The sequence below is a fragment of the Amblyomma maculatum genome, chromosome 4, assembly GCF_055883805.1.
Source record: "Amblyomma maculatum isolate TAMU_Amacu chromosome 4, ASM5588380v1, whole genome shotgun sequence".
NCBI lineage: Eukaryota > Metazoa > Arthropoda > Arachnida > Ixodida > Ixodidae > Amblyomma > Amblyomma maculatum.
In genome coordinates, this window is record NC_139347.1 from 62,998,903 (window position 1) to 63,024,906 (window position 26,004).

The 26,004-nt window shown below is 45.0% G+C and overlaps 2 protein-coding genes across 3 annotated transcripts; one reads left to right on the plus strand and one right to left on the minus strand.

Moving 5' to 3' along the window:
• Positions 1–3,451: 3,451 nt before the first annotated feature.
• LOC146191243 (O-glucosyltransferase rumi homolog) lies at positions 3,452–9,706 on the minus strand. Its single transcript, XM_084601723.1, has 2 exons — positions 8,905–9,706; positions 3,452–8,492 (listed from the first exon to the last, which is right to left on the minus strand). Exons 1-2 carry the CDS (start codon positions 9,612–9,614, stop codon positions 7,934–7,936), a joined length of 1,269 nt encoding a protein of 422 aa, XP_084457849.1. The 5' UTR covers positions 9,615–9,706; the 3' UTR covers positions 3,452–7,933.
• A 99-nt stretch (positions 9,707–9,805) lies between these two features.
• LOC146191244 (elongation factor 1-beta-like) lies at positions 9,806–25,596 on the plus strand. Of its 2 annotated transcripts, XM_084601724.1 has the most exons (10): positions 9,806–9,954; positions 10,308–10,423; positions 10,789–10,878; positions 16,968–17,052; positions 19,219–19,334; positions 23,806–23,886; positions 23,993–24,056; positions 24,153–24,278; positions 25,022–25,137; positions 25,508–25,596. In XM_084601724.1, the coding sequence occupies exons 2-10, from the start codon at positions 10,319–10,321 to the stop codon at positions 25,544–25,546; spliced, it is 822 nt and encodes a 273-aa protein (XP_084457850.1). In that variant the 5' UTR covers positions 9,806–9,954; positions 10,308–10,318; the 3' UTR covers positions 25,547–25,596. The 2 variants fall into 2 exon arrangements, with proteins under 2 accessions (XP_084457850.1, XP_084457851.1); XM_084601725.1 differs by lacking the exon at positions 10,789–10,878.
• The last annotated feature ends 408 nt before the right edge of the window (positions 25,597–26,004 follow it).

A 26,004-nucleotide genomic window follows, 5' to 3' on the forward strand; every position in this document is an offset into this window, starting at 1 on the left:
GCTCAGCTGGTGTGGCCTCTTCGCTAACTCATTTCTTCAAGACAATCCAAGACTGAATGCGAAAAGAAACGCGATAATAAATCAGAAGTATGGCGAATACATGCACAGAAATGTGCCGGATAATATTGTTACGGACGTTCAAGGAGAAAAAATCGGGCAGTGGCGCGGACAATATTTTCGTGAGGAAAATATTCTCAAATACAATCGAGGATATATTTTACTGGATAAAGAGTTCAAAAGGTGCATTGAATCCTTGAAAGTTAAGGAGCTGCAAAAAGTGTGAAAAGCTCTACAAGTTTGGTATTAAGTTGCCTCGCATAGAAGCTAGGCCGTTATTATCCGTTCGTCGCCTCCCTATCTACCGGTCCAAGCGTCCCTGCCATGGCTACTCCTCCAACACAGATCTTCTCTCCGGATCCCCCCCCCCCCCCCCCCCACGGCTCCAAGCAACGCTGACAAAACTATAGACAAGAGAATTCAAGCCTTTATCCCCCTCAAGTAGCAGCAGAACCTGATTGCGAAGCGCACAGCTGCGGCATCGCGCATCCAGGTAGAAGTCTATCACCTTCAGCTGTGCATGCGAGAAGTGGAGCTTCGCTAGAAAAAAATGTTACCGCGTAAAGGTACATTTCCAAAGGTTACTTGTGGCACTGTGAAAACACAGAAACGCGCGATCTGCATCTGTCACTGCGGGTTCATGCCCCATGTTTGCGTACGTCGGGGCACATATGCACGAAGAAATGTGTTCGGGATGATGTAGCTCGATGCTTGACCATTTCTTGTTGTTGCGACTATACGTGCAGGAACAACAGATGGCGACCATATAGTGGACCCACGCTGGCCGCTGCGGCCTCCAATGCTCCCCACAAAAGAATGAATTCGTGCGTACACGCCTATCACCAAAGTGCACAGGCAAAATTAATTGTCTCTTGAGACAGGTCCAGTTCTTGAAGGTGTCGAAATGCGGTTACTGGGGCTCTGTATACATTAACGCAGACGGTCAGAAACGACATTGGCCAAAATCCGTCAGGTGGGGGACTAGGTGGGTCGCATGGTCCGCAGGGTTTCTAAGAAGCGCAGGGGATTACGATGAGGACGTCTTGCGGCTGGAGCATGCATTTGCAACCAGTCGAATTTTTTTATTCTACTCCGTACGTACCTCCACCTGCGGAAGCAAGACGATGATGCACTCGAAGTCATCTTATGCAAAACTATTAAACGTGCTCTCGACCTCCCAGTAAACGCTTCCAATTGGCCTCTCCTGGGGCTGGGCGTGGTGAGCACGTTTCGGAATCTCTGGTAAGCCCCCCCCCCCCCCCCCTATTTGACCAACCAAATACACGTCTTTCGAAGGCATCGTCGGGTGGCTGCCTCCTTGCCCGCCTACATATCCAACGCACCACTGTTATGGAAGAGCGCATACGCATTACATCCCAGTGGAGATGCGCCCTTCACGTGCGCCCTCTTCCCGCGATCATGACCCCAGGGCCATGTTGGCCGGCGCCTAGCGCCGTCGAAAGCCCTGGCTATAGCTACTATGGATTGAAACCCGTCGTATTCTACGTGGACACCTCCGGCCCCCACTATGGTGTGATATATAGCTACAGACGTCCACCAATCCAAAGCAATAAACGGTATTACTTTTCGAACCAGTGACAACATACGCGGAGGAAGTCGCCATTGCGTTGGCTGCATCTCATCCCACTTCCAAAACAATAATCTCCGACTCGCGAGGCGCTTGTCGGAACGCCGAGCGGTGGTGGGAACCATATCTAACATAATTATCTTCTCCGAAACAGCGTCTATAGCGGCGACCCTACTTACCGGGATATTGTTGGGGCTCCTGCTCACATAGGCCTTGAGGAAAATAAAGCAGCCGACGCCGCCGTCCACGTTCTCTCTCACCGGGCATTCCCCTCCGACCCTGACAATCCGGAACTCAAATTCACTCAGACTTCTTCAAATATATTCTTTTACGCTAATAATCTGGCCATAGTATATCCCCGTCCATGTAAAGGCCTCTCAAATGCGGAGAGGCTCCGCTTTATTACTAATACTTAGCTGTGCACGGAAGCTCTACTACATATTGACCCTTCTTTCTCGAGCAGCTGCCCATACTGTGCGAAGTCTTGTGGGCCTGCCCATCGAACCCTGCTATCCCCCTCACCCCAACCCAGGACTGGGAGGCGACCCTGCTCAGCTGCTCTGACCTACAGGCCCAAAAGGCCTTGGTCAAGCACACCCGGGCAGCGGCCGACGCCACTGGGGTACATTACTATAGAAACCTCTACCTAGTGCCTGCGAGGGCTTGCCCCTTAAGGATCGGTCCAATCATGCCTCCATAGGCATACTCCTCCTGACTGATTAAGTCATTCACCATCCCCACCACCAGAGGAGAGTGGAAAGATAAGAGAACAAAGAAAAAGGCGTGCGTCGCAACAGCCTTCGTAAGCCACCGAAACGACGGCGAGTGCAATGACGGCATGCACAACAGAGACCAAACACCGGTGGTAGAGAAGCCTCCGCCACAGAGACAAATAGGTTCCCAGCCCCGTATGGCCGGAAACAGCCACCTTCCTCCATTATTTACAGTTGTCGGAACGAAGCTCCACTTCTCGCATGCAGAGCTGGAGGCCAATCAGCCGTGGGAATGATGGTCATTCCCATTGAATGAGGTCATTCAATGACCTCTAATGGGAGGCGCAGCCCTCCACTACGGAACTTCTCTTTCTGATTTCCCTCCCTCCCGCCTTCCTCCCTTCCCCTGAGTGATTGAATCCTATTTTTTCTTCATGCTACCTGGTGCTTTCTGGAAAAGACTGCCACTACGGACAAACCAGATAACACATAGCTAAATTATGATGGTGATGTCGACATTACCTTTTCTGTTGCTTACGGCCATGCGGTTTACTTACCACGCATTCAAGCCAGAAAAAGTAGACATGAATAATGGTGTGATGGCAATGACGCTGGGGTTGTCTGTAACGTAGTTTCGGTTTAGTACTCATCTGCAATGCGCATGGCGATTCGCTGTCAATTTTCGCGAAATAAGTGGGTCTTAGAATCGAACAAATATGGTACTTGTAATCACACATCACAAAACATTCACATCACATAAAATAAACAGGAAACCTGAAGTCTTAGCATCATTGTGCTGAAGTAAGACACACAGACTTATGGGCCACTCTGGGACCACTGCCACAGTTGGTGGCAGTGGTCCCATTTGAACTGTGGCAGTGGTCCCATTTGAACAATGTATTTCTTGGACACTTTTGTAAAAGGAATTGTGAGCAGCATGGTCCACTGAAACTTTCTCCCTGAAAAAGTAGTGGGGGTCACCACGACATACATTAAATATCCACTGCTGGCAAGACAGTAAATCTGGCCTAACATTACGAGCACAAATATTATTGCATTTTACAAGTTTACACCCATTAAAATGCAAGTCCTGCAGAGAGAACAAATTCTTTATTTTTAGACTTGCACTTGACACCTTGGCCACCTTATATTATTGCAAGCTGCAGAGTAATGCTAACTCCAGTACCAGACTCTATTACCTGCATAATATAGTGGGTTGACTTCGAGTGGCATTTCACCTATGCTCATACAACATGAGTGCATCCTGACACAAAGCACAGTAAGCGGTAAGCTTCACAATGACACAACTGCACTGACACACAAATGTCCACAACACATTCCCATCTGCTCGACAACATTACAGTCACAAGATAAAAAAGTTTGGCGAGGAAAAAAGGTACACTTAAAACACACATTGGAAGGAGGAAAAGACAAGGCATGCGCATGCTTTGTTTTTTTCTTCCTTCTGTGTGTATCTGTTAGTGCGCTTTTTTCCCGTACTAAAAGCTATGCACCATCTCGCCCAATTAAAAATTTTGTTAAAGATGAAAAATGCGACACGGCAAACACAGTACTGGTACAAATGTTTACAAAAGTTGCTTCGGAGACAAGCTCCAGCACCGTGCTTCAAACGATATAGTTCACTAGAATTCACACATAAAACCATCCTGAACCACACGCATACTGCAAATACTGCCATGATGCTCCGCATCAAACTGTTTTTCCGTTCTAGACACATATACACCAACAGTAAAGAGGACAACCGATAGTCGCTTACGGTAACAAATTGAAGTCCAATGGAAGAAAAGCATAGCTGGGAGCGGCAGAGTTAGGTGGGCAGATGAGGTTAATAAGCTCGCAGGGGTCAAGTGAATGCAGCTAGCACAGGACCAGATAACTTGAAGGAGTATGGAGAGGCCTTCACCCTGCAGTGGGTATAGTCCAGCTGATGATGATGATGACAATGACAGACCAACACCGTGTTTACAAAGGGGGCGCTCGTGACGCCAAAGCAGACTAGGGGTGCAAAGTAAGCTTAGTGCTCATAGGAATACATGGAAGCTAAATTTATCAAATCAGCTTTCTAATTTCACCGGGCATATACGATGTCCTTTTTTTGGTACAAAGTAACCATGAATATCCCAGAACGACTTGTGAAAGCATGAAACGCTATTTCAAAAGCACAGTATATTTAAAACAGCGAAACGCTTTGGGTAGCGAGCTGGAAGAGCGACTCAGGAACACACATAAATGCAACTTACTTAAATATTCCTCTCATTTTTCAGAGCACCAGCAGACGCGGCCGGTCGTTAAACGTTCACGAGAGTTTTAAAGAAATGCGTGACAAAGTATGCTACATGATTCTGGAGGAAATCTATCGTTAAAACACCGCTAAAAATATGTGCTGAGAAGCCTTACATACCGCCGACAGGCTTGCTATCTGCTGTTTATTTCTGCAAATCATGCAAGCTTCTCTTGTAGCCTGATATGCTGCCATATACACTGAATCTGCTTCCTAATAATGGTCATTCAAGGTGTGCAGCCTAAGGAAAACTGCATTAAATAAATTTAGAGGGGTTCAACGCTGCTGAACCAAATGTGGAGCAAAAGCTGTGGCTGCGGACTGCCGAGCATTGCATCGAACAAACCAGCATTCCGTTGAAAGCGTCAAAGTTCAACGGTGTACTAGGCAGAATCCACTTTTATGTCGTGGGCATACGATGCCAGCAGACACTTTCCTGCTCCACTCGGTCAGCTCTCCACGAGGCCGTACGAATGCGCAGCGCGGAAACTAACCTTCTCTTCTCCGCACCAGTGCGCGCATCTACTGGGATGCCGCTGCCCTCCTCGTTCTCCTCTCCAGCAGCAAAACACGCGGCGCACTTGTGGTGAAAACCGGTCTTGGCGCATGCGCACTGCCGCTGTTTTTCAGGCACCGTGAAATGCGCGAAGGGTAGCGTAGTGTGGCTTTCGCTACAAAAGCACTTCTCAAGCGTCATGAGAAGGAAACAAAATAGAATGGCCCACAGTAACAGACAGTGGTGCAAACAACGCTCTATTCGAGTGCGGACGGCATGAGTGTCCGCGACTGATATGAGCAGATGGTGCATTTTGGTTGTTGGTGGCTGCACGCAGTTCGTTCATCGTGCTGTGTGAGGGCTGCCTTCATCTTAAAACTCAGTATCATTTGAGCGGCAGTATTTAGGAAGGAATGTAGCCTGTGCGGCAACATGTCAGACTACAGGAGATGCTGATGCAATTGCGAGAAACAATCAGCGGATCACTAGTTTTTCAGGGGCATGACGGTATTTAGAATGCGCACTTACTGAGATATTTTAAAAATTGATTGGCGACGTAGCATACTTTGCCATACTGTTTCCTCAAAATAGTCACTAACTTTTAATCATCTCCCATGTTTATTTGTGCTCTCCGAAACAGGAAAATTATTTTGGTAAGTCTTCCTTGCAGGTGTTTTTATAGGCCGTGCTCCCATCTTGTACCTCTTACATTTCATGGTGTGTGAAAGTACTTCTCTGTCTCTGTAATGAGGTTTCATAGATTCACAATGTGTTCTAGGATGTTTACAGTTATTCTGCGTCGAATGACATCATAGACGCACTGCGAACTCTGAAATATTTTGGTTCCATGTATTCCTGTAGGCACTAAGCCTTCTTTTCACCCCTTCAGCCCAGCCTGACGACAGCAGCGCAAACGCATCCTGCTTACGTACAGATCGGTGTTGGTCTATATTGTGAGCTCAGGCTAACATTTATCAGACCTTAATTTCACATCCTCAATCTGAACTACATTACTGAAACCTCAGTAGAAAAGTGTCAACAGAGCAGAGCATTCATTCTCACACAGCACAATAGCTTACTGCTCAAGATATATCACAAAAAACCACTCACACTCTTCATCCTCCCTTTGGGCAAGAAAGTTAAAATAATGTCATTCCAAATGAACTTTATTAAAACCCCTAAAATTCAGGTGGGCTAATGCCATAATTTTATATAAAAGCTCAGGATTTATACCTCTGTCACACAAACACTTTCGATTCTCATTGAACTCAATCTGCATTGAGGTTTTCAAAAAGGATTGAAGCATCGCATGGTACACGGGCATTTTGAATGACCACTAAGAAGCTTCCTTCTTGTGCGTTTGGTGACGTCAAGAGTGGCGACACCCGGTCTCAAATGTGCTTGAAAACTAAAAAAAATCAAAAGCGATTGAGGCAGCGACTTCGAGCCAAGCAGGCTCTGGTTCGATTGCACTTGAAAGTTGCCATGTGATAACCTCTATTTGCATCGAGTTAAATGCAGATCGAATTGAATGAGGATCGATAGTGTTCGTGTGACAGGGGTATAATTTTGACCACCTGAGGCTCTTTAAAGTGCACTGACTTGCAAAGCGCATGCGTTTGTCGTCCGCTAATATGTGGCCACTGCAGCCAGGGTTGAAACTCACAACACTGGACTAAGAGCTGAATACTAATGCCACTGAACAAGCAGAAACCGAATTGCTGGGCTAGCTGGTACTTCATGACTACATTCATACAGCGTGGCACACTACTTTGTGAAGTCCCCTTTCTGTCCATGATGTTGTATTCTCTGCTTGAATAAAAGATTTTGCTACTACTAATACTGTTGCACTGCACAAATGTTAACAGGAGCAAGTACATCAGTGATCACTTATTTGCATTATAACTGGTCCACTCCCCAACTCATACAGCTGAGGCCCATTAGATCACACTACAATAAAACCTAATTAATATGGAATTCAGGTAAAAATATCCAAATTGCTCAAAGCTTGAATTGTAAAATGCCAGCCACAGAACCTGCCAAGGAAACTGCCACGAAAGTGTCATGCAACACTATTTTCAAAGTAGTTTGTTCTCAAAGCTGCTGGTAGAGGTGAACTAATTTTCAAAGCTGTGACACCTGTCCAGTGGTGTTTTTACTCAGCTTGTCAAAAGCATGTGTGCACCACAGCGAGGCACATCAGTGGAGGCAGAAATTCTAGAGCCAGAGGCTAGCACTACAGAAAACTATCTGCTTGTGCAAATGTCTGATTAAACTTGCAATTATGCAGTGAAATTTTTCTGAGCACTTGGTCAATCCGAGTGGTCCATGAACACTAAAACATTTGTGAATGACTGAAGTCTACTATGCAAAGTGCATAAAGACCTCTTCATTTCAGAAGCACTTGCTAGGTATGCATGATATTGTGACCTTTAGAGGAAAAGGCTCCAGGGCAACAAGAAAGAAAACGGCCTACTTAATGCCATCTTCCTCGAACACAATTAAAAATGTGGTTGTAATCTGGCTTAGCCAAATGGTCATAGTTAAAATAAAGCAGCAACTTTCAAGAGATGATGGCATCAGCTACCAGCTACATGGCCTGCGTCCATATTCCGAGTTTGTGTCGTTAAAGAAAGCGTCACCATCTCCCCGACCTCGAGTCATCTGATTGGTTGAAACACCGAAACAGGTCATCACTATCGATAATGATACAAACTCTGAATATGGACCCTGATGTTCTTGTGGCCCGAACCAATCTTGAACCATGAAGGAATGACTCATTTTTTTCCGGTAATTCTTACGAGTGATTTGTCCCTCACTACCTCATACCGTAGCAGTTTCACATAGTTCTTCAGAAGTCTTTTCCAGTAGCACTGGACGTCTTCCATCCTGAGGTGTTTCCAGATAAAATCGTAGCCTCGGTCAGCGATTTCACGAACAACCTCGTCGTTTTCCCTGGCAAATTCCAGCAGGTCTTCAACCTCATCCAGGTCCACATTGACGGGAATGTAGTGGACCCAAGGCTTAAGCTGGGGATAGAAGAACTCGAGCCACTCATCACCCACGTGAAGGACAAGCGATTTGCAGAGGAAGAGATGTTTGAGACGAAAACTAGCAGCGACGCCACGGAAATTGAAGAGGTACTTGTACTTGCAATGGTCCTCAAAGCGCACCTCCTGTGCAGCAGGACGTCCCAAAGTGTCCTGGTCCGACTTCCAGGCCTGGTTCTTGGTGTACTGTGCATCAACGAGGTTGGGCTTGCTCCGGGACAGGAGGATCAGTGGGTCTCTCTCCGCGCTCGTACGTGAGCCGCGGAAAAAGCCTATGGGCTCCTTTCTGTACAAAAAAAAAAAAAAAAAGGGGGGGGGGGGAGTTAATGCGACATTTTTTTTTTAATATGAGACAATTAAGCTGTGAAACTGTTGATATACGCATATCTGAGCTCGCTGAAATACCTACCACATGGAAAAGAAAAGCACAAAATGGGAATGTGACACAAACGTGCACGAAAGTCAGAAGGCAGCCCCTTTTGTTCCGAGCAAATTTACAAAACTACACGTTTAAACACATTAAAAATACAAAGATAAGTGGTAACTGCCCTTTGCCACTAAAGGAAAAGAAAGCAAATGAAAAGGGCTACATTGTTAACTGTCCTAGACTCCTAATCTGCAATGTGAGTTCAAGCAGTAACATAAGATCGTTATGCGCATGCACATGTGCCAGCATTCGACGATGAGAAGGACCCTACTTCTCCCATGTCCAGGCCCGTTCCGCTGCTTTGGTGATGATGTCGCGCTGCAAGTCCCATCGACCGATGCCCGTCGGGTAAAGGCTAATAGCCGGACCACCCGCCCAAAAAGTCCACGCCGGATACATGATGTCCGAGTAGTCACGCGTCTTGCTGAACGAGAAGACTGGCAGAGGTTCGAGGCGTTTGTGCGCTTGTGGCCAGTCGCGTGTGTTGAGCACAAACTCAACGTCAGGCAGCTCGTCTACGATATTGAGGATGAAGTGCTCGACACCTAGGCAGCGAAACGGAAACATGCATTCTTTGCTTCTGTACAGCTTGTGGTTGACAACTTGGTAAACGACCCCTTTGGGCTTGGCGCGATCGATGAGTTCCGCGGTGATGCCGGTCTGAGACCATGGCTTGAGGTCCTCGTCGATAACAGACGCGTGGCACGAACACTTCACGTCATCATCGTCCGCGCACGGGACGTAGCTCTCGAGGCTTTTGTTGATAGCCTGCAGGTACGCTGACCAGCGACTGCTAGATGTTTCGTGGTACTTGTCCGTTTCGTGGTACATGTCGACGGCTGGACAGAACCCCTCATTGTCGGCACTCTGACGTGGGCAGTCACATGCCACGAAAAAATTAATAGTGTGCCCCAGAATAAACACAAAGGAAAAGGAGAAGGACCTCATTTCCCCGTTGTGTGAAACATAAAAGGCAACCATCACAATGTCAACTGCCAAAAATTCATAACAATGCACCGCCTGACAAGCCACCCGCCCTTTGTCGTCTGTATTTGTCGTCTGTATTTTAACCGGCTAGCGTGCATCCGACACAGTTTCGCACAGCAAAACATCAAGCGTTTAGCTATTTTACTATCATATTTTATTGTTACTACAGTTAACAAACATACATTGAATGTATGATGCTTGTGGTTAATTTTACATAATTGAATTACATAAAATGCGGGTGACGCTAGTGGCTCCGTTCTGTGCCGTAAACGCAAAAAAGTCGAGCCGACCCCTCTTCCGCAGCACGTTGCCTTCCTGCGTGTGTCGACAGCCGGTGAGTGCAAAATTTTTTTGCCTTCTACAGTATGACGTAAAGCACAAGAGCCGTGATACTTCATTTTATACAGTGTGACAGTAATGATCCTATTGACAAAATCATTCGCGTTGCCTGCATTTACTTTCGGCGTCTGGATGAGCAACTGTCTGACGGTCCGTGACAAAGATGTCGTCACTCGATACCGTCGGCGCTCATTTTTGGCGTTATTTGCTATTTATTACGCTGTCTACCACGTGTAGATCACGCCGTCTGAACTGAACTGCAATTAACGTGTGGTTTGCGACAAATTTTACAACTGTAGCAACGCCTTTTAACGTGTTTAACGTTGTGGGCTGCATCTCGTATTGCAGAGTTCAACGACATGGCACATCCACTCACCCTCGATTCGGTCTGGCTTGACAAGGCAAAGTATGACGATGCCGAGAAGCAGTACCTCTGCTACTTGAACCGGGATCAACTTGCCAAGGTAACGCTGCGGGTCGCTTCTCACACTCTGTAGTAATCACTGCTTACCTTGCGACAGCGCATTCGCTGATTAATCAATGTGCTGAGAGGAGGGGCATGCGGGCACTCTTGCTGCCTACTGAGCTTTTGCTGTTTTAACGTCCAAAACAAGAAAACTTGGCTTTTCAAGGTGATCGCTTAATCACTGGATTTGCTATCCGATGTTTGCCGATTGGGTTAGAACAGATGTAAATTTTCGCTTTGAAGGGACTCATGCTACCGAAGATTAGAAGGGAGAAACGTTACGGTGCTGCTGGAAGTCAGCCTTTCGCGTCACCGTGTTGATCGAGACGTGCCTTGTTCTTGTCTCTTTCTCTCTCCCTCCAGGCTAAGGCGTCATCCCAAAGCTCCCAAAGCTCCTCTCTAGTCGATAAGATAGCCCAGGCTCGGCAACAAATTAAAAACTCTCTTCAGTCAGTGAGTAGCACCCTCCTTGCCACCTAGCTCGCCCATGTGCCTCATCTGGGCGGCGAGTTATTGACGTGTGGAGGTTGTACGTAGTTAGTCTGTTTTTCACAAGCCTGAGGCATGAGACCATCCCCAGTTTATATGCTTTGTTTCTTCTGTGCAACCTGTGCCTTTCCTGTAGACATGTCATTGTGCTGTACAAGGTTTGGTTGCATCATTTTCTCACATGCATTTATATACCCATTCTGCATTATTTTGAACACTGGTTTCTGACACTAGAAGCATCCTTATTTTCACTCTGGTCACTAAAAATTCTCAGAGCACCAGGAGTTCTCTTTGGCAATGACTAAGCCAAAGCTTTTGTACAAAGGTAATCATTTATTTCATCCGGTAACTGAAAATATTTGAATAAGCGGGAAACAACACTTAATGTTTTTGACACTTCGAAAGCAGTGACTGGGGATATGTTTTTTGTCTAGTGCATGTCTGCTAATGTGTTTTGGCATCTAGAATGTTATGCAGCAACTACCTTCTCTGCTATATGCTTCATGCTTATCACTAATTTTTCTCTGCCCGTGCATGTCACCTTTGCATTTATTTTTCTGCTTTGTTTTGTTTTGATTGAGCAAAGCTCTTATGAATTATTATTAGTACAGTGTGTCAAAGAAATGAGGACAGCTGTGTAAACAAGTGCAGCTGGCAGGCGGTGATGCAGTATTCACCTTTGTTTCATAATACTATGCCCACTAGAGAGGTAGACAAAGTTTCCCAAAATCGGAAGTTTGATAATGGTCACATATTTGCTTTGCAAAGATTGCATGTACTGGTAGGCTGTTCACAGCTAGCAGTAACAGTATTCTTGTTGCAAAAACATTAATTGTTGAAATGGTCTTGTCTACTACCTTTACATTACATTCTTTGAAGGCCAACTGCGACAAAATTTTACTTCAGGTGAATATCATAATACTAACTACAGTCGTGCCTCGTTAATATGTACACTTTGGTTTCCGACCAAAACTGTCCATAAAGCGAGTCATCCATAATAACGAGTCATGAATGAAAACAAAAAGGATTTCATTGAGAAAAGAGAATTGTAATTAACGACTGCTTTTGTACATAACGGTGCGCACTGGACTCATGCTTTCACAGAGCACCGGCAATTTTGAGTGCATTATCCTTGTCATTGTAGTCTTCGAAAAATTATAGTCCAGTCTGAAGCGACTCGCTTACCATGACACCCGTGATGTTGGGCTTTGTGTTGGTCGAACTTTCGAGCACGAACTCCTCACTGGCCGATGAATCAGCGTCTGATTCTCTACTCACCGCCACTTCCAAAATGGCCTCTTCACTGAGCAAAGTAGCCGCTAAGTAGCTGCTTGAGATTCTCCTGAGGCGAGGAAACAGCTGAGCTGTCGATACTAGTCCCTCGCAGCTTGGATTGACTGAGATGGCTTTTGCCGCTTATATTCACAGATTTCTTCGCGCCTGCGTTCAGCTCTATTCTTTTGCGTTTAACTCCTGCCATACCAAAAGCCAGACAAGTTGAGGGTTACGGGCTCCTGATGCTGTGTACTTTTTTGCCTGTTAACCTTTCTGCCTTTTCGTTCTTCTGATTCTTTCTTTTTTTTGCCTTGTACTGTTTCTTGTAAGAAAGCAAGGGAGTCAAGTTGGCAAGCTGCTATGCAGAGGGTTATCGAACATCCCATCTTCTTGGCGTCATTTTTATGTGTTCCCATAAAACAAACACTGCAAGCTGCAGTATAGTTTAGAGCGACGGCTAGCTGACTACGAAGAGCTCAGACCTTGTCAAGGCCGCATCGTTCACTCAAAGCGAAGCCGACATACGGACCACCTAGTGTGCATAGTTTGGCGGATCGGCAGCACAACAGGGACGAAAACCAGGAGCATGAGAGGGAAGCGCGTCCAGGACGGGACGCCCGGTCCCGGTTGCGTGTTCGTACGTCGCCTTTCTTTTGTCGCTCTACTTTGTGAGTGTGTCTTAACTCTCACCGAAAAGCGTTAACGGCTTCATGGAACACACATTGCGCTTTGGGAAAGAAAACTTCAGTTCCCACCGCCACTGTAGGCAGCTGTCTTTCTTCCTGTCATTTCTTTCTTACTCTTTTACCGGCCTCTCTGTTCACATTCAGCAGAATTTATTGCAACCACATGTTGCTGTTTTCCCGACTGCGGCGGCACTTCCGCTGTACCCAGAAATCTCCTGGTTCCCCCCTTTCGGGGTCTTTCTTACGCTGACCCTCGGTTCGCTGTGCACGTTCTTCTCCGCTCTTGCGCTCCCCCTCCCTTAGAACGGCGACACGCCCGCTTTGGTTCTTTGCAACGCCACAGAACTCGTTCAGGCATCCCGCCGTATCGGCTGTCGCATAGGTTCGCGGGCGGCGCGCCCTTCTTTAACTTGCGTTCGAACTCCTCTGCTTATTTTTTCAAGCACCGTCCATATTAACGAGACAAAATGGGCCCAAGTGGGGCGCGTGCATTCTTCCCCTGTCCATTGTCCGGACAGCGAGTTTCCATATTAACGAGGCATAAATACATTGAAAAGGTTTCGTCCCCAGAAAAACTGACCATAATTCGGGTCATCCATATTAACGGGGGTCATATTAACGGGGCACAACTATAGCTCTACTCTCCGTGAACCAATACTAATGTTTTGAGCATTTAAAAGGACCTATAACAGATGATGCATGCATGTGTCGGTGCGCCATGCATTTGAGCAACTTACTGGACGTTATGTAGATACTGGTTACCAAGGATCTTCGTCAGTCCTGGCCAGTTGGGATTTAACATATTAGGAACAGCGTGGATTGAAAGACTGGCTGAAATGCAGCTTGGCCGTCTTGCTGGGGCACTGCAGAAAAATGTTTTGAAATTTTAGGCGCTGTTGCTGAACCTTTGTGTGACATCGGCGGCGTGAACATGTGCACTGTACACAAATGCTATTTTCGTTTCTGTTGGCCTTCAAAGACATCCCATAGTTGCCCTCTTCTACAACAATCACGTTTGTCAAATTTTAATGTCTTAGTCACCAGCAGTGCTGCCAATAGCTTCGTGCTAGGTCTCATTCAGAATGCACAATACTATTTTGTTAGGGGAGACAGGAAGGGAGGGGGGGGAATGTTATCCTTTTGAAACTTCTCTCTGCACCAGTTTTTTTTTTTCTCGAGTTTCTGTGGAAGTGTAATTTGTCATGAGAACTTACCTGGTTTTGCTGTAGAAATAGAAAACTGCTGTCACGTATAATACCAGCCCTTAGAAGAGTTGTTGAATGATGTTTTACTGTAGCTATGACTGCTATTGAGCTCAGTAGCAATCTAGTTCAGCTGAGATCAGTGGTACCACTATAATGAGTCTGCTCGCTGTGTGACAGCCAGCAGTTTCACCAAAGCAGCAGGGTCATCAACCTTTCTTTCTGTCATATGTTAACGTATGCAAAAGATTGCTCCCTTGATCAGTACACACCCTCATCTGCAGCTTTCTGTTAGTAGATATGCCTAACCGTATGAAGCAGCATGAAAAAAAATAATAGTCAGTTGCAGTTTAGTAAATTAAGACAATAAATATACAAAGTTTAGTTCTATAGCTATTAGAGAGCTGAACGGCCATTCATTTAGGTGACAGTTGAAAATATCCATGTGGCATCAGCGCAGACCTGCCAGTTTGAATGGGAACACCATCATTTAGTGCACTGCTGTGCTGGTTGTTGGATGCATGCCAAGTTGCGCACACTTAGGCTTGCAGGACTAATGCTATGCGAAATTTTAACTTAGAAGGTCAAGGTCATATCACTACATTGTAAATCTGCTCTTGCGCAAATACTTGGTGCTGTAATGTTGCACCACTGTACAGCCAAGTGTTTCTTTGCAAAGACTCTCTGCTATATTCGGCACTCGGCACTCTACAGGAAGCAGATTGGAGTTCTTCCTATCTATACCTGCCCACCAAAAGCTTAAATTTCTTTATCTCTCTGCTATGCCATTTATACCTGTTCCTTCATAATTTGTTTGACCCCGCATATCTGCTGCTGTTTTAATCGTCCGTGTCATGAGCCCTCCACAGGTCAAGTTATGTGTCTGCATGCTACGTCTTGCCTAGGGCATCAGTGCAGGACCAAGGCATAATGCTCAAACAATGGGCCTGCATTTTGAAGAAATTCGAAATGCAGCTCTGGACATTTTGCTAGATGCTTTCAATTTCATTGGTACTCTTTTATTTTATTATATTTTATTTATCTTTTGATAGTCCCAGTCTGTATGAAGACAAATGTGCTTCAGGGAGCCAACCTTCAACTGTCTTTATTTACACCTTCTGGTTATGCTCCAGATTGCTATTCAATAGGCTGGTCCCTGCAGATACTATAAGTTTCTGTTAATGAGCCTGATTTTTTTTTAAACGTGAACCGGAACCTAGTGGCATGTGGTTTAATTTCTTACAGTACAGTTTTTTGTGGCACCTTGTTTTTATGGCTGGTACAACCTAAATTCGTGCACAGTTCTTCACTGAAGTGCACACAGGTTGTCCTGCTCCCATTTTCGCTTGAGCACAAATTGAAATAATTCTTGTTTTATCTTGCCTTGTTTCTGTATGTGATGCCCCCTGCTTTCATGTGTGTTCTTTGTGTTGTGTCCTGGCAACTGAAAGTTGCAAAGAAGTTGAGAGAAAATTGAGCATGCCTCATGCTTAGTTTCTCTCGCCGTGCGCTCACATATTGCTATGGGCTACCTCTTAGATTTATGTGCCTGAGCAGTCTTGAAAATACTGTGGGCTTGAAGGAGTGGCACCTTCAATCACCAACACAGTGATATACCAAAGATTTGATGACTGTTGTGGCTTTTTGAACACAAAAATGAAAGGATGTGGTGCTGTGATGCATGCTCTTTCTTCCTGGAAAAAGAGTGGTTCAGCGTTATGGGTGCACGGCATGTTGATCCGGATGACCAACCAGTAAAATGTAATACTGGAGCCCTTTTGTAATGTGTGCAGGGACATCAGATCGATGTGTTGTGTATGGGGAACAACAGTCCAAATGGATGGCAGTGAGGCTTGAGATTTCCATTGTATAGAAGGAGCTTTTTGACTGTCGTTCATTATTGCTTCCTAGCTTGCTTGCAAGTACACTTTACGAATAGGCATCCAGACCTCCTTGACATTGGAAGTCTGCTCGTGGCGATGCCAACCACTTGTGCCAGACTAGCAAAGTGAATACTACTAAATGTGAGGGATGTGCAAACAGCTATACCCCCCCCCCCCCCCCTCTTTTTTTTTTTTTTTTTTTTTTCCTCAGCCACCATTTATTCGCAAGTTATGAAATTCACTAATATTGCAGCTGCATATCTGCCAAACTAATAATAATTTTCACTATAATCTTAGTCAGTTCATATAACTTTGCTCCACCAGTTAGATTGGGACATGCATGCCTTTTTTTGTACCACCTTTTTTCTTCATAGTGCTTAAATGAGCGATAATGTCTGCCCAAAAGGTAGTTTTCACCTTCGTGCTCTCCCATTTGGATCGCCTCCATGTTCTTCCTGGCAGCGTGCTAGCAACGAACATTGACAGTATTTCATGCCTCAAAAGTGACAGAGATTATGTTTAGGCTGTGAGGCTGCTTTAGGGGTTTTTACTTGATAATGCATTAACTCATATAAGTAAATAACTAAAAGCATATTACATTTATTTCTACTTGGTAATACAATAACCCAATTTAGGAACTTGTTACCACCAGGTAATAGAAGCCTTATGAAGTTTACGTGCATGAAATTATTTTCTTAGTCGTGGGAGCCTTGGCATGCATTATGCTACGTTTCACTACTACCGCAGTTTTCAACTTCACTGGTGCACAGATTTGATTCCTTGGCACATGCTAATAATCTCGATTTGGGCAGCGATGGGAGACCTGCCTGTAGCCCAGTTTTCGCTCGCCAGATTTGTGCTTGGTGTCGCGCTTGTAGTTTCCTTACGCGCATGTGTTGGTTTTCCTGTCTTTTTCTTCCCTATTTGTGATTGCTTCGAGTATAAAGTGCCATGCAGGTGAAGGCAGCATAGCTGTGTGTGTGTGTGTGTATCCCACTCTTGTGCAGGGTGACACTCTGGTCAAGTCTGGCAGTTCTCATAACGATGCCTTCCAGAAAAAGATTCTTCAGGAGCACAACGAAATGAAGAACAGTGAGTAGTCAGCATTGTTGTGACCTGCCATTTCTCTGCCATGCCATGCGGCTAGTCGGGTAGCATACCTCTACTCTCCAAATGTGTTCGTCTGTGTAAAGCTTGTGAGTGCCAAATGTTGCTGGTGTCTTAACACGGCATTGTATGGTTCGTTGTACAATGTGAGGCCACATTGGATGCCAAGCTTGTCATGTTCTAAAGTGCAGATTGCATGCTGCTAGCTAGTTGAAGAGTATATCGAATGACCCCGGTTCCAAAATCACGATGCAATAAAAGCTCGTTAATTCAAACTCCAGGGGACTGGAAAGAAAGTTTGAATTATTGACTGACTTCAAAAGGGCGACAGACTAATTATGGCCAGGGTAAATTTATTTGGTGAAAGCTTGCCTGCTTTTTAGTTAGCATTTCCATTGGTGCTTTGTTGCATGCGCAGTGTAGGGAGCGTCAAAGCAGAGCTGCTTGCAAGCTGTAAATGCCCCCCCCCTTGCATCCTTGCAGTGAGAAATGTGAGGAGGGTAGCTTCGCTGCATGACATGCAAACCGCGCTCGTGGTATAAACATTCTGGCATAATGGGATGGGATGTGAGGGAAACGCACACTGCCTCCAGTGGGCGTCAGAAACAATGCACAGTTTGGCTCAGTTGGCTGGCCCAAAGCCGCAAAAGCAAAACTGAAGTTGTCCTGTTGGGCCTGTTCTCTGGGACACGGTCATCTCTATGCATTCAACTCCACAGCATGCAGTTCAGGCTTTATTCAGGAAGTCTTTGCCGACTATCGCTTTTCGTGCCAATATGAGCTGGGGTGGTGCCCATAATGCCTGTCCAATACCATGGCCTTGCTCGGGTGTTGGCTGTGGCCGTGTTGACTGTTGGAATAATCTATATTTGTGAATTAACAAGTTATAATTCGAGCTTTACTCGCTTGTACCAGAGGTCATGTAGAATAGCGTGGAGGCACCCCCCACCCTCCGACAGTCGTTATCGGGTAGTCTTATTAATTAAAGTAATGAAGGGGAAGATTTGTTCTAGCCACAGCATCTGCCATCGTGCCTCCGAGCTGCAATGGCAGAAACAAAGACAGTGAGCAGGCAGTAAGAGGATATAGGAGGAGTGCAAACAGGGAGACAGGTTCTAATGGTACGGAAAAAGAATAAGAACAAGTCAGTATAGAAGCACGACGCCTGCCTGCAATTGTCTTAGCACCGCACAGCTTGTCGCTATGATCGTGTCTACTGGTCACATGCCGACAACCGTGCCGGCTCAATTTTGCCAATTCTATACCTAGTACTCCGAGGTACACTCGCTTTTACCTTCTCCCCATTTTGGAAATGACACAACCTTATGACTAGGCTGCCTTGTCACGGAGGGGGTTCTCTCTCTATGCACTGGGTGCCTAACCGAGCAGGCTTGGCAGCGCACAGAACCAGCCCACTTTCTGGATTAACGAGCTTACTTATAATTGACTTCTGTAGAGTTTGGATAGACAAATTAAATGCAGTTCAGGTTATTCAAAAAATTGAGTTACTAAAGTTCGAATTAATCAGCCTTCACTGCAGTTGTCTTCCACTTGTGAAACTTCCACAGATGAAACTGTCTGTTTGTTCTCTTACCTTGCTCTGCATTGTTGCCCATTGGTATGTGAAGTGGGCAGTAGAATAAATTTGTTATACACTTAGTATATATTTATAAATAGGTATGACAAATAAACGTGAAAGAGCTTCTGCTCTGTGCCTCTTGTTTTTTCTTTGCGGCAGCCCAAAATTATGGAAGGTATTTGCCGCATCTTCGGGTGCATAGTTCTGTAAGGTTCATTTGAAACGCAGATGGACACCAGGTCAAATGTGAACACTGTGTTTGCGTGTCATACCTCTGGGATGCATAGCTGAACTAACATGATGTGGCATCAGTGTACACAAAGTTTCATTGAGGGTTGGGTGATGCTGTTCATGTAGAAATAGAAACTGTGTTGCTCACATGCATGTGCACCAACATATTCTCATTTGTGCCACCTGTCCATATTATTATTTCTCCTTGCCGGTGGTACAGCTTGAGGCATGTTAGGCTAACTGTCTGGCTCTTCCACCCCCTAGAGAATACAGGGTTTTAGAAGCTACCTGTGTTCTTTGCACTACTCACAAGTATTAAGGACTTTTCTCCGTGTGTGCAGCTCTGCAGGAGGTCCTAGCTGCAATGCGCAAGTTGGAGGTGCGCTTGAGTGAACTTGAGAAGCGGTGCGCAGCTGCAGACAAGGCGCCAACCAAGGCAGCAGCTGCACCACCTCAGGTGAGAATGTTGTGGTTGCCATGTCAGCAGGCCCACCCGACTTTATGGTGCAGTTGAGCTTTTAGGTTACAAAATAATTTAGATTTTTAACAGTGAAATGATTTGGTGCTGTTCATGTCCCTATTCAGTAACTGCAGCTGTTTGCTAATGATGAAAATGATGATGGTCGCTGTCGTGTGGTTTAGCCAAATGGTAATTAGGTGCTTTGGTTTTGGTCGTCATTTGCAAGCAGTCATAGTCAGCCGTATTATGTGAAAGACCGCTCGACATGGATATAAAGCCCCACTTCAAGTCATAATTTTGAGTTCATTCTTATGCACGATTACAGTGAAACCCCCGCTGTAGTAAACTTAGTTATAGTAGAGTGAAAAGTCCCAGTTTGTCTTCTTTAGATGACTGTACATTTTTGTTTATTATAATAAAGAAATTTTTAATAAATACTGGTTGTATAGATAGGCATCTGGCTGCGGCGACATACTTCCTACGAAATGACATTGCGGCACATGCACAACATTGAGTCACGAGATTTTTTCTTTTTTCAGAAGTATGGTGCTTGGTCACATCCTTTTAATACTTTGGTTTTGTAGAGGTGGTAGCATCGACAGTAATGTAGCATGGTGCTGTGCACTCTACTGCATTCAAGCATAATTTGATTATATTAGGGTTAAGAAATATGATACAAAATATTTCTTGCATCATGGATAGATGCTGTGGGCAAGGCTTCAGTCAGCCATTTGGTATCCAGGTAAGAGCTAGCCTGCCAGCACGCATTAATGTGTAGTGTTAAAGGCAAGGCCCCGTTCTTTATGAAATCCAGCATCAGTGTTATCAACGTTGTGGGCAAAAAAAAAATGCTGGTAGTTTATCTATAGTTAAACCTGGTGTGTACGCGATAGCTTCGTTCGCGTCTCTCTCCTCAGGCTCTGTGTTGCAGCGATGGCCTGGGGTGCTGCGCACTCCTCTTTATATACTCACAGTGTAACTTCAATTATCACGTGACACCGAACCATACGCCCACGTCATAGTTCATCGCTTTGACCGTGACCTTTGTTATCATGGGGTGCGACACCACAAGTGTTTCGTGGTTTGACCTCTGGCTCACTTGAAAGTCATATTCCTGCACACGGAGACCTTGGCTTTACATCGCATAGTGAAGCTGTCTCTTCAGCGTTGCCATCTGGTGAAATTCGCCACCAGATTTCGGAAATCTGGTGAATTGTTGGAGCTCCTGGTGTCCAAGTCCACGAACTACTACACCAGACAAAATCTGGTGATATCTGGGGAAAACCACTCAGGGGCGCCGCTGATCCCAACGTTTAGCACTAGGATGCGCAAGCGGCCACTCAATCTCAAGAGAAGGAAACCTGGACGGAAGTGACTGAAGTGCAATACAGGCGAATTGTTATGCATCTTTGGAGTGAGGAGGCTGTGGCTTCGGCGGCAAACTTCCAGAGAACTCTGCAACATTATGGGTCAAAGTTTTCAAAGACGAAAACACCATGGGTGAAAAGCCCTACAAGGAACTGGCATTGTATGCACTGGCCTGTCTCTCATGCCCAGTGTCAAATGCAGCAGTGGAGCGGGTTTTCGGTCAAGTCACATGTGTGAAGACCATGTTCTGAAGCAAGAGTCGCTGAAAACTCTGGATGCCATTGTACGGATTCGCTCAACATTGTCATCCAGGCAGATGTGCCAAGGTCATAATGTCCTGCGTGATCAAAATTCGTCATCACCGATGATATGATACGCGGGTTCCGCTCATACATATATGACGCCCAAAGTGATGATTAGGGGCTGCATGACATGCTTTTATTTTAATCAAATGAGTGATGACAGCTATTTCGTGGTCATTTTTAATCATTTTATAGCATTTTTTGGATTCTGGGGAAATCTGGGGAAATTTCGTCGAGGTTCTGGTGTCGCGGCCACTTTCCAATCTGGCAACGCTGTGTCTCTTCAAAACTACTCACATTGCTGCTACAGGTAGTAGTTAGCAGGTCATATGGCCTTGCACTGACTGGTTGTCAGTCAAGTGGTGTTGCGAGACCACGTGGCATAGCCAAGTTGGCAAGCGCTGCCAGCTCGGGTTTTGCAGTTGGGATGGGAGGGGGAGATCAGAATCCAGCTTTCCAGGACCCTTGGTATTCGTGTCAGACATGCTGTACCTAGGTGACCAATACCCCTGTCACACGAACACTTTCTATCATTGAACTCGATCTGCATTCAATTCAATGCAGATCGAGGTTGTCACACGGCAACTTTCAAGCGCAATCAAGCTCGAGCTTGCTTGTCTTCAAGCTGCTTCCTTAATCGCTCTTGAGATTTCAAGCACACTAGAAAGCAGTCGTCGACACCCTTGTCATCAGCGAACTCTAGAATTTGTAAACAAATGAATGCAACAGAACCACAAATAATAACATAACTGTTTTAAAAGGCATGATAGAACATTTTAACACATTGTTAGAACATTCATAGAACATTAAGCTTGTTTTTATTAAGCTAATTTTATAATCTCGACACCGCGGTCCACCGCTTGCAAAGATGGCATCCTCTTCGACTGCGTTGGCGCTGCAGTGAACTAAAAGTATTGACTGTAGTCGGCGCGGAAACTGTGGAGCGAAAGAGGAATTGCAGCACTCATCGACTACTGGGAAGATAGATTAGGTGACCTGAGACGCCAAAAGCGAAATGCTGCTGTGTACGCTGAAATCGTGCAATCATTACCCCAATCTCGCGTTTCTTTTTGAGACTCATTGCAACTGATGGCAAACAGACCACCGTGCTTTGGCTGTTGGCAGAACATTTGGTGTCACCTAGCACACACGAAATTTCTCAATGCTCATTGAAAATGCCTGTATAGTACTAGATGCTTCAATCCTTCTTGAAGGCCTCAATGCAGATAAGAGTTCAATGAGGATCGGAAGTGTTCGTGTGACAGAGCTTTAAAGCGGGTATTTCTACCTATGTCAGGTGATTTTCCACATGATGTGGTGTAAGAGTAATGCTAATGATTACAAATTAAGTGAGCAGTAAAACAAACGGACACAAACAAGAATCTGCAAGAACTGGAAAGCGGGAGCCATTAGAGCTGTTGCATCATATGCTTAACTATCTTAACAGTGAAGCTTAAATGTGCAACCCCTTCCTCCCCTGCTAATTTTTAGAACGCAGCTCTTATGCGCCCGTTCCATGGTCAAGCTGCATCGCCGTTTGTGCCATTGTATGTGCACTGAGTGAAAGAGAGTCATGGGCCAAAGATAATTTCTCAAAAAAAAAAGAAGAGCCAGGAGCCGCTTGCTCCTTGCTCTTTTTTCTCTTCTTCTGCGAAATTCTCTTCACTTTTGAAAAAAAAAAAAAAAGATGACAAGATGACTGCTTTTTAACTGCACATACAATCATCTCTCAAATTTCTTGTCTCAATATATTGCAAAGACGTTAAAATAGTGTGCACAAATTTCTCATTAGAGAGTATCATGATCGTCCTTAGTATTCTTTGAGTATTCCTTGTTTGGCTGTTTGCATTCTATTCTTGATTTGATGAATTAGAGAGGGTGTGTCAAAAAGTAAATTGAATACAAATACAGTATTCTGTATGTACTGTTGTAAATGCATGTCCACTGCTTTTAAACAGAAGAAAGTAGTTAAAAAAACGCTTTTATTTTCAGTGCCAAGGAAACATATGTTGGAAGCAGGCAACTAAGATGTTGACACTGCCAAAAGTTGAAAATGCTATGCAAAGTTCAGAATAGACAAATTGTATTAAACTTTGCGAAAACATTGTGCAGTTCATGTTATGGACGTGCCAATGAAGGTGCTAGGCTGGCATCTCAAGGACAAATGGGCTTCCAATGCAATATTTTTCCGCAGTTGCTGCTTAGTCTTTTGCTTATCAAGAAATATGTCGTGGAGTATGTGTCTACTGGAAAGAAAAAAGCCGCACTTGTGTGGTGTGTGAAGCAAACAAAAAGAGCCTCATGCGCAGAGAAATGAGCTTTACTACTGGTGATACTAATAGTAAATAAATTGCCAACTGTACACCATGATTGGTGAGGCAGGCATGCAGGTTGCCTTTCACATCACCATGTGAATGGAATGCGGCATGGTGCTCCGAGCGCTCCCTCTTATGCTGCCTGGCTGCAGCTTGTTGCTCAATATAATAATGAATCATCGTCACTTATACAAAAATTTCTCCAGTAGTATATAGATGTGAAATTTTGAGTATAGTATCAGATTGGTTCACCTATTCAACTGTGTAAATATTCAACTGTGTTTATTATTCAAAATCTCATCAAATAGTATTTGCAAATCTGTGCAGATATTTTGCTGTTGTGGTATGTTTATTTCACAGTGTATAAAAAATGCCTCCTGAAAACAGCAGCTGCGTTATTCTTCTGATAGACCGTCAAGATGTTAATGCACTCTTCAGCAGTTTTTATTTTCACGCAAGCTGACCGTTGGTGCTTGCTTTCAGGCCAAGGTAGCAAACCACGCACCTGCGAAGAAGGAGGCAAATGATGATGACGATGACATCGACCTTTTTGGTTCCGAAGAGGTGAGTTTTATTTCCGGCACACAGCTGAAGGAAGTCGTGTGGCTTAGTCAGGAACGGGATTTTCTGATGCCTTAGTGTTTCGTGCATTTGTGTTTGTTCTGTACAGGACGAGGAAGCAAACAAGGCAAGGGACGAACGTCTCAAAGCCTATCAGGAGAAGAAGTCCAAAAGTGAGTGCCCTCCCTTTAACGTCTGGTGCTCTGGCTTGTGCTGCGAGAATGCCTGCACTGTTGTCTCCCCTTAAATGGCATTTCTTGTACTTGCAGAGCCTCAAGTGGTAGCCAAGTCAAACATTGTGCTGGACGTGAAGCCCTGGGATGATGAGACCGACATGAAGGCCATGGAGGAACACGTGCGGCGCATTGAAATGGACGGCCTGCTCTGGGGAGCCTGTGAGAAAAAATTGTTTCCTCTGTCTTCCTTTGCACTCGCAGTTTACAGCCTAGACACTTGCCTGTTTGTGGGTAGTAGCATGCAAAGTGCGAAAATAACGGACCATTTAAGGCTGAGTCGGTCGGTGCAAGCAGGCTGAAAGTGTGGCTGTCGGCGCAGAAATCTTTTAGTACTAAGGTTATCTACATATCTACAAGAAACTTTGCTTAAATACACATATTAACTGTAAAATAACTTCGGAAGGCACCGCCACAGATTTTTTACTCGGCTGCACATCGAGATGAAATTGGCTACACAGTGAAGTGATGATGATAAAAGCACCTGTAATTAAGTTCTGCTTTCTTTGGGTTGAGAAATGGAGAACAGGACTAGTTGGGGGGCAGCCATGCCTAATGGTGTCCTAGCTGAAGTCATTGTGGGCAGGGTCAGTACTATATGTAATGTAGAGGATAAATCATCAGTTTTCCTTTAGGCAGTAGACTAGATCTTGACAGCAGGCAAACATAACAGGAAGTGGAGGGGAGCCAAGCGGGAAGATGCCCGTCATCTTGGTCAGGGAAACCTTCTTATACCTTTTTAGGAGTTCTTTATTTTATGCGTTTGCTTTTTCTAGACAAGGAAGTTAGCAGGCTTTATCATGATGCAGAGATATTTGCTTCTGTGGCTCAGACTGTTAAACGCAGTTTAGAAACTCTCTCCTTTGTGCTTCAGTGACTCTTCCACTTGCTTTGTTTCGTTACAGCCAAACTTGTGCCCCTGGCTTACGGCATCAAAAAGCTACAGATTGTTTGTGTCGTAGAAGATGACAAGGTCAGCATTGACGAGCTCCAGGAGAAGATCGAGAGCATTGAGGATCTGGTCAGTATTAGTACCTTAGCCTTGGAGCACTGGCGATGGTGGCGAACTCGTTAAAATTTTACACTGGGAACTGCTTGTGTTATGAAACTCAGTGTGCATAAAGCTTGGTTTTAGTTCGTAGCACTAATATGTACTTCTATTTCGTCTGTGCTATCAGTGGTTGTATTGCTAAGCTTAGTTGGTTAGAATGAAATTTTTGCATCACAGAAATAATTGCTGCCTTTGCAGCGTTGTTTATATTGAAGGCTCATGTGGACATCCTTGGTGCTGGGAAGAGGCCGATAATGTGAACTTTGCTGCTTGCAGTCTCGCCAACACCTTCCTTAGGCAATAGGAATCCTCCAAGTCACTGTCCTTCCATTTGTTACAGGTACAAAGTGTGGACATTGCTGCATTCAACAAGATCTAAAGCTGACATGGGAATCGCTTAATAAATTTTTTGTGTCATTTTCGCACAAACACTTGTGGTGTACCTTTTAGAGCATATAAATTTATTTCCTGCTGGGATCAAGTCATGGGTTTGTATCCAAGCGTCTGCCACTTACTGGCAAAAAATAGCATCTTTGTTTTAAGGCGAAAGCCTTTAATGCCTCATCGTTGTCAGCTGGAGCTGTCAACAGAGAGAGAGATTGTTAAAAATAAATAAATGAACCTTGTCTCCACCGGGTATCGAACCTCCATCCCTTGGATCTCCAGCTGAGCGCTTCACCAACTGCGCCATGCCCCGGATCGTGAAACGTTCATAATTCCCCTTGTCTATTGTGAGGACAACGAGATTCCGTGAGTGACAGATACTACGCCTTTCTTTTCCTGTAAGCCAAATATGGAACGCCGGTGAACTTAAAAGCGTTCAATGGAATGCTGGTT

Excerpts from the sequence above, each read along its gene's own strand:
- LOC146191243 (XM_084601723.1), bottom strand. The coding sequence starts at position 9,614 with ATGGTTGCCTTTTATGTTTCACACAACGGGGAAATGAGGTCCTTCTCC. Across the intron at positions 8,493-8,904 it reads CGGGCCTGGACATGGGAGAA|AAAGGAGCCCATAGGCTTTT; the intron begins GTAGGGTCCTTC and ends TTTTTTGTACAG.
- LOC146191244 (XM_084601724.1), top strand. The coding sequence starts at position 10,319 with ATGGCACATCCACTCACCCTCGATTCGGTCTGGCTTGACAAGGCAAAG. Across the intron at positions 17,053-19,218 it reads GCACAACGAAATGAAGAACA|CTCTGCAGGAGGTCCTAGCT; the intron begins GTGAGTAGTCAG and ends CCGTGTGTGCAG. Across the intron at positions 19,335-23,805 it reads CAGCAGCTGCACCACCTCAG|GCCAAGGTAGCAAACCACGC; the intron begins GTGAGAATGTTG and ends GCTTGCTTTCAG.